The 7,008-nt window shown below is 44.4% G+C and overlaps 2 protein-coding genes across 2 annotated transcripts in view; one reads left to right on the plus strand and one right to left on the minus strand.

Moving 5' to 3' along the window:
• The window catches only part of LOC106814405 (pantothenate kinase 4-like), a 34,408-nt gene extending 29,828 nt beyond the window's left edge, over positions 1–4,580 (minus strand). Inside the window, exons 1-2 of the mRNA XM_014818722.1 lie at positions 4,428–4,580; positions 2,053–2,119 (exon numbers count right to left, since the gene is read on the minus strand). Coding sequence (XP_014674208.1) covers positions 2,053–2,119; positions 4,428–4,580 — 220 coding nt within the window. The remainder of the gene's footprint in view (positions 1–2,052; positions 2,120–4,427) is intronic.
• LOC106814407 (MAP/microtubule affinity-regulating kinase 3-like) overlaps positions 1–7,008 on the plus strand; it is a 59,942-nt gene that overhangs the window by 8,349 nt on the left and 44,585 nt on the right. The window contains exon 2 of the mRNA XM_014818723.1: positions 6,597–6,831. Coding sequence (XP_014674209.1) covers positions 6,760–6,831 — 72 coding nt within the window. The 5' untranslated portion in view covers positions 6,597–6,759. The remainder of the gene's footprint in view (positions 1–6,596; positions 6,832–7,008) is intronic.

Here is a 7,008-nt window from a genome sequence, read left to right on the forward strand (position 1 = left end):
ACTCATGGTTGATACTTACAACGTACGACATAATTACAACAAAGCCTTGTCTGTACTGAGAACATCAACATGTATCTGACCATTAATTATATGATACGTGTAGGTGTGTGCATTATTTTTTAATACCTCAGAAGGTGAATATTTTGGTGTGGCTGACTCATCTTCACATAGTTTTCATTGCATTGAAAAACGTTTGTTTCTTGTCCACGGCTACCTTTATCATTGTAAGTTGTATCTTAACTTTAGACAAATACACATGTGTACCACCCAGGTGACAACTGCATAAAATATAACTGATGGTTTGGGCTATGGACAGTATGGATATCTTAAAAGCATGACCCTTGCACAAACAGCTACGCCGAATGGGGCTGCTAGTCTATTACTCTATTACTTCCTTAACTAAAATTTGATTCGCACATACTTTTGTTAGTATATATGTATGTAAGTATCACTTGCAATTTCCGAAATTTAGTTTTCTTGGCAAATCTAGTGCAATGGCTATATATACTAGTTTATGGGAGGCTCCTCTATACCAAGAAATGACAACAAGCAAGTTCAATAAACGTTGCCACTAGGCGATATTGTTTAGCTACTCTGGATCGAATACGGATGTGCTGACTCTTTAGTTGTGATTCTCTACCGACCTGTCAGTGAAGTAGGGCACAAAATAAACTTTTGTTTACGTAATAGTCATACAGCCGACTTGATATCATAATGCAGTAGTCATCAAGTCACTAGAGCATGGAAATTGCGAGCAAGGGTTTTGTTCAATATTCAGGCTGTTCGTGCAAAATTTTTTGGTGGTACATGCCGCCTTATTACTAAATTAGCATATATATATTTCTAGTGTTGCCTGCACACGCAATGTGTTGCTCGCATGTAAGCAACATATATATGGGGTGATGTGAAATTTTGTTTGCGTACAATGCGCACTGGCTTTAGACGTGTAAGAACTTGTCAAGAAATCACACAAACTATGTGGCCAGTGTACAATTCTGGTAGTTTGTATGTTTTATTTTAGCAGTTCGATTTAACTCAAGCATGCAATAAATAAATTTACCCCTAAAATGAGTGCACACCTTATTTTCGTAGTGTGCCATTATCGTGGTACAGTACCTTCAGGTTGTGTTGCCGGGTATTTCTGTATGGTTACTTCGATGTTGTGGAAGTACTCTGTCCGTAATGTTTACATAATACCTAATAATTAATACTAATACACATTTGTTGTTTTAAATTTAAATCGACTAATGTAAGGTTATAACTTCTATATAAAACCGGATACGTGCTGTCGGATTCATATTGTAGCAAGACTAAATCTATTCAATGTTTTTGCAACAACTTGGAAGAATCAAGGTTGTTTTTTCTTAGTAAATTGAATGACGGGGTCCAACCTTGGCATTGGAGCTCGCTGCACTTGTACAGGGCACAAAATATTTTTGCACCGGCCCAGAAGTCTGGTAACCGCAATTTTTTACCAGCCCTCACAAATTTTGTTTGTAAAATCAATGTCATGTTTCACGCTTGCATTCTCGATTTCAAATTTGTAAAATGTTGTTAAATTATGGTGTGATATCCGTTAGGTAAAACAGTAATGTAGGCTATTTGCTCATAAATGTAGGTACTCGCTAAAACGGCTGAAACCACCGGCTCGGAGGGCGGGTGTTTTGCCAATGTGACTGGCCCTCCAAATAATTTGCCAGCATATGCCGGTGAGCCAGTGCTAATTTCGCTCCCTGCTTATAAGATTAAATGTGAACCACGATTTATTCACTCGATAGGAAATCTCACTGCGCAATACGCAGAATTTGTTTTGGTGTAAAATTACATGCGTATGCGAGGACTCTATTGTTTCCAGCTTCGCTGCGATAAAATGCTGCACAGACCGTTCGTTTTCACCATGGATTAGCTTTAACTAGCTCTAGTGAGGTGGATTGTTGCTGTTCCCTCATTGATCAGTTGTTTTCGTGCCTGTCCCCAGGTGGCTCTCACCACTCTTGTTGGATCTCCATTAATTGACCTATCCACTGGTCATGATTGACGGGAAACGCTGACCAATCACTGTTGAGCTGAGACATAAATCGTTCTTCGTAACAACGTGTCGAATAGTGAACATTTTCACCTGCACGCGTGAAAAAACGTGCAAACTGGCATTGCTTGACTCAGCTAATGACACGTTCCAAGGGGGCATGGTTACCTCCTCCGTCAGAGCGTAGATCAATTGTTTCACAATTCATGCGGAGTGCATTCTTTACTATTAAGTTATGCGTCAGTTATTGTCAATATTGTAGCTTCAGCTGGTTTTGTCTATGACTTTGTCTTGTCTGTAACTTATTTGGCAATCACCAGAATAGCTGGATATAAGTGGCATCATTGACACTTTTATGGGGGTAAAATATTTTTAAGGCAATGCTAATTGCTATTGTTTTTTAGGGGTGTAATCAGAAATTTAAGGCACCGCAGTAATTTCGAGATACACCTAGGCAGAGGCACCCCTTCACCGTAAAAGGTATCTTGCTGTTTTTAAAACGGCACTTCATGCGACGTAAAGTGGTCTACACATGCTACGCGGGATTTCGTAGGAAGGGGTGCAGAGGTGAACCAGGTAGGGCAGCCTCAGCAGGTTATTGCCGTGGCGATATCGGGCAACTGCGGCCGCACGGCGAGCGAGGAGAGAAAGCGAGGCTCTCGCCCCCGTTGCCGTGGCGAAATGGAAGCCCCGGTCGTGAGAGACTAATGCTACTCATTAGCCGCGCGCATGAGCCGTTGATGGTTTCCCCTATTAGAAGACGGAGTGCTGCGCTGGCGTTTGCCGCGGTCACCGCTCCGAACTCGCCGCACCCCGTCGGTTTTCGAGTAGCGGGGCGATTCGATTTCGATTAAACGCTGTATGCGCGCGTGTTGGGGAGTCGTAAAGGTGCGTTCGCTCGACGCGCGCGATCCTCGATGTTTGTCGAGCGACGTTCGTATGTTTCGATCGGCGTCTGCTCGTGATTGAACGGCTCGGACGCGCTGGCATTGCTTATTGTGAATACATCCAGCGAGAAAGACGTGTAGGTATCCGCTACTATTGTTTGTCGTCGTCAACCGGCTGGTGTTCGAGACGACCACCAGAGCGCGCCGCGTGTTCAGTGTGCGACGTCGTCTCGAGTTCCTGTCGACAGACGTGATCAATCGGCTGCGATGGCCGCGGCGAAATTTCGTCGGTTATTTTACTTTCGAGCTCGAGTAGCGATCGATGGTGCGAGGGTGGGCGCGTGGGAAGGCAACGGACACCGCGTGAGCAGGCAGGAGGGTCTCGAGCAGTCGGTGAGGGGGTTCTCTGCGTTTCTCTCTTCTTTTTTAACTCGGCGAGGGAGCGGGGAGTACGGGAAGATGTGCGAGGCGAGTTGAGTCGCCAGCCGCTCGCGCTTCCGTAATTTGAGGAGAGGCGTTTAAGAGAGATTGTAGATCCGCGGTGGACAGTGTGCGGTAGAAGAAAGCACGGAGCAAGTCGTGAAGTGTGCGGTAGAAGACTGGGCAAGTCCTGAAGTGTGCGGTAGAAGACTGGGCAAGTCGTGAAGTGTGCGGTAGAAGACTGGGCAAGTTCTGAAGTGTGCGGTAGAAGACTGGGCAAGTCGTGAAGTGTGCGGTAGAAGACTGGGCAAGTCGTGAAGTAAGCGGGTGATTAGTGTCTTTAGGCGTGTTTGTTTCTGTTCATGAATGATAATTTTGGCGGCTGTATACTTCAAGTAAACCAGAATGTAAATCATATCTGCTTCCAACATCCAGATGTGCTAGATTGGTGGAGGATCAAAGGCAAATCGGTATCCCACCTAGTAGAAATCCTAGTCAAATGGAGTATTCAAATTTGAAGAAAAAAGAAATTAAGTGTGTGAAAGTAGCAAGCAGGCATTTTATTTTAAAGAAAATTTGACACAGGTGACCAGCTACCAGAAAATTTTTTTTTTAATGTTTTAAAACTAGCGAATACAGTTTGGTTACAACGACGGTGGCGCCACTCAAAGCGCACCATCTGAAAAGTTGCGCAAACCGACTTTTCAGCCAAGGGCTACAGACCGAGGGTGTTTCTTATTTATTAATTTAAAAGTAAAAGGATTGTAATATTTTATTAACGACATATAGTTTCAGTTATATTATGGATAAATTTATCCTAAAATGAACATCGTTCGGTTAAATAGCATTTAGGTATAAATATAATTGCACCTTTGTGATTAGCCCTCAGTCTGTAACGTGCAAAATATATTGGGAAATGCGCAACTTTTTTAGGGTGGCAGCACGGTCGCGGGTGTCAATGGCGCCGTTCAAATTTCGTAGCATTGATGTATAATTAATTATAACAATTAAATATAGTATAGACAATTTGTTATACAGTAAGTACAGTTGTATGCAGTAAAATCCTAGAGTCTAGTACTTATCCCTTTAATTACCTGTGCCACGGCATGAATGCAGCCAAATTTATCAATTGGTAATTGTGGAGACTGAGACCGACACCCTGACCTTGCTTCAGAGTACCTGGGCTTCAGTGTACACACGTTCACAAAGTATTGATTCACGGGTTCGTTGTTCAATTCTGTTCTCATGATTCTCATGTCAGAGTTGTATTCATTGATTCATCGCTATATGATATTAAATGGTAACTGGAGGACAGCAGTGCATGCTGTATGACCTCATCATCAGGAATATTAGTCCTGGAAAACTCTGATAGCGATTCGCTTCCGCGCATGTTTATAACCCATTATGTACCAGGGGCATGTACAGGATTTGTACCAGGGGGGGGGGTATAACTGTAACCCAAACTTGCAAGCACGCGAAGGGGGGGTCTGGGGGCCCTCCCCCAAAAAATATTTGAAATTAGACCCCCTTAGATGCGTTTTCTGTGCGAGCAGGGGTGGGTCCGGACCCCCTGGACCCCCCTCCCCCTGTAGGGCCTGTACACGCCCCTGTGTACGGTAATGCCTTCTGCCTCGCGATGATCGTGAAAGTGATGTGATTGCCTTGTTCTCCTACTAAGTCATCATTCTTCTAACCTCGTAAGCTCCTAATAATTACTCCCCGCTGTCTGAGGGACCATGTCAAAGACAGGGTTCGATGTCGTAATCCCTGTGTTACTCACTAACTAATAATTTGTCTTGCTATTAACTGCAAGCGCAGTAATCGTCGACGCGGCATCGCTGCTGATTCGTCATTGACTGATTGAGTGTGAGGGTGTGTCAGAGAGCTCGGGTGTATCAGCTGTGTCAGAGAGCTCGGGTGTATCAGCTGTATCAAGAGCATATTAAGAAGGTTCTTTATAAGCTCTTGGCTGTTTACAACTACAATGTCTGTTTACACCCCCACTATGTAATAGATAACTATTAGACCTGAGCGAGGGTCTAATTAGACTTGTTTGCTTGGGAGAGCTTGCTTTGTTGTAGCTGATGCTGACAGAGGCAGGACTGCGTGTCGTCTTGAAACGACAGTCATCGTTTGAATCTATTAGAAACTGTTCTCAAAACATGTAGCAGCGCGCGCACACTTTTTGTGGCAGAGGCATGGGCACGCACGACAGCGTTTGTTGTGTGAGTCACACGTGTTGTGAAACTCGTAACTAACGTGTTGACTGTACTCGGTAAATACCATGGATTATAATCTTGCATCCTCATCGCATGGGAAATAGACCGTTCAGGTATATAGAAAATTAATTCTATTATATAATATGGACGTTTACTTACACCTTTTTTGAGATCCAAAGATTGTCGATATGTGAGTCAGTGGAGCAGTAATGGGTTGAATAACGTCCATCACATAAAATTAAACATAATAAATTGTCAATTACGTAATGCTCTATCAATTTAAAACCTGTTTTACAAACATAGTCTGCTGGCCTACATGTCGGCAGACGTTTTAGTAGGAATCTATTGTGAAGCATGAAATGATGACTGCCCTCTGACATCATGCGTTCATTTGTTGTTTATAGTCTTTGATTTTATAGATAAAGCATTACGGTTCTCGGTTCTCGGCAGATGACAAGTCGAATTAAATACAGTGCAGCATGATCAAGCGTGTACTGTAGAATGAGAAATGTGCAGTGTATCTATCGCTGGCTGCAGCATCCACGTGTATATATTAACATTGTGTTGCAAAAAAATGCCACTCTGCGACAGATTTATTCAAAAGCACTGTCAACGCTTCGCCTGCGAAAGCTTTTTAGGCCGTAATAAATTGTAGAATGAGCCGGCGAGGTGAGATGCGGTGGTGGCTGTCACTCCGTGAGTGGGTAGCGGGTCTCTCGCAAAGCCCACACGCTGCGTGGGGCGGACGCATTAGCATCCTGATGTCTTGTTTAGTAGCCGGCGGCGTAGATGTCGTGATTAAAAAAGGACATCTGTCATCGAATCACGTCATCGTATCGGTCTTTTAGTATAAAAGTAAAAAAGGTAGAATATTAAAACCTGGGCCCCCCTCCCCCCGGGGGGTAGGTATTTAGGAGTGTGGTCCCCCCACGTGACTGGTTTAGTATCGTCGTCTGCTGTTTACGTTTTTGTTTTAGGGGCTGTTTGGGATTTTTTTATTGCTGTTGATGCAGTCGTTACATTCGCCTCTCGTTTTGTTTGTAGGGAGTTCTGAGCGAACCAAGGATCGCCCGACGCACTCGTACGCCAACCCTGCGACACCGCCGCCGCCGCGCGCACGAAGAGTTGAACGTTCATCTGTTTTGCGGTGCGCGTCGTCTGCCGCGCACACGAGAGCTCCACCCTGGCTTCTGCAGGCGTGGCGAAGATGTCCAACATGCCGAGGACGCCCCTGACGACGGTACATGAGTCGTTGCCGTCGTCTGCTCTCAGTAGAACGGTGAGTAGCGCTGAAGGGGTCGTTGTCGTATCAGGTACTACAGATATGTACCCGAGGTACATATATGTATACACAAAGTGTACCAGACTTGTACTACAGAAGTGTACCCTAACCCTAACCCTAACCCTAGCCTTAACCCTAACCCTAACCCTGACCCTAACCCTAAACATACCTCAT

Source organism: Priapulus caudatus, unplaced genomic scaffold (assembly GCF_000485595.1).
Source record: "Priapulus caudatus unplaced genomic scaffold, Priapulus_caudatus-5.0.1 Scaffold920, whole genome shotgun sequence".
In the NCBI taxonomy this organism is placed as follows: domain Eukaryota; kingdom Metazoa; phylum Priapulida; class Priapulimorpha; order Priapulimorphida; family Priapulidae; genus Priapulus; species Priapulus caudatus.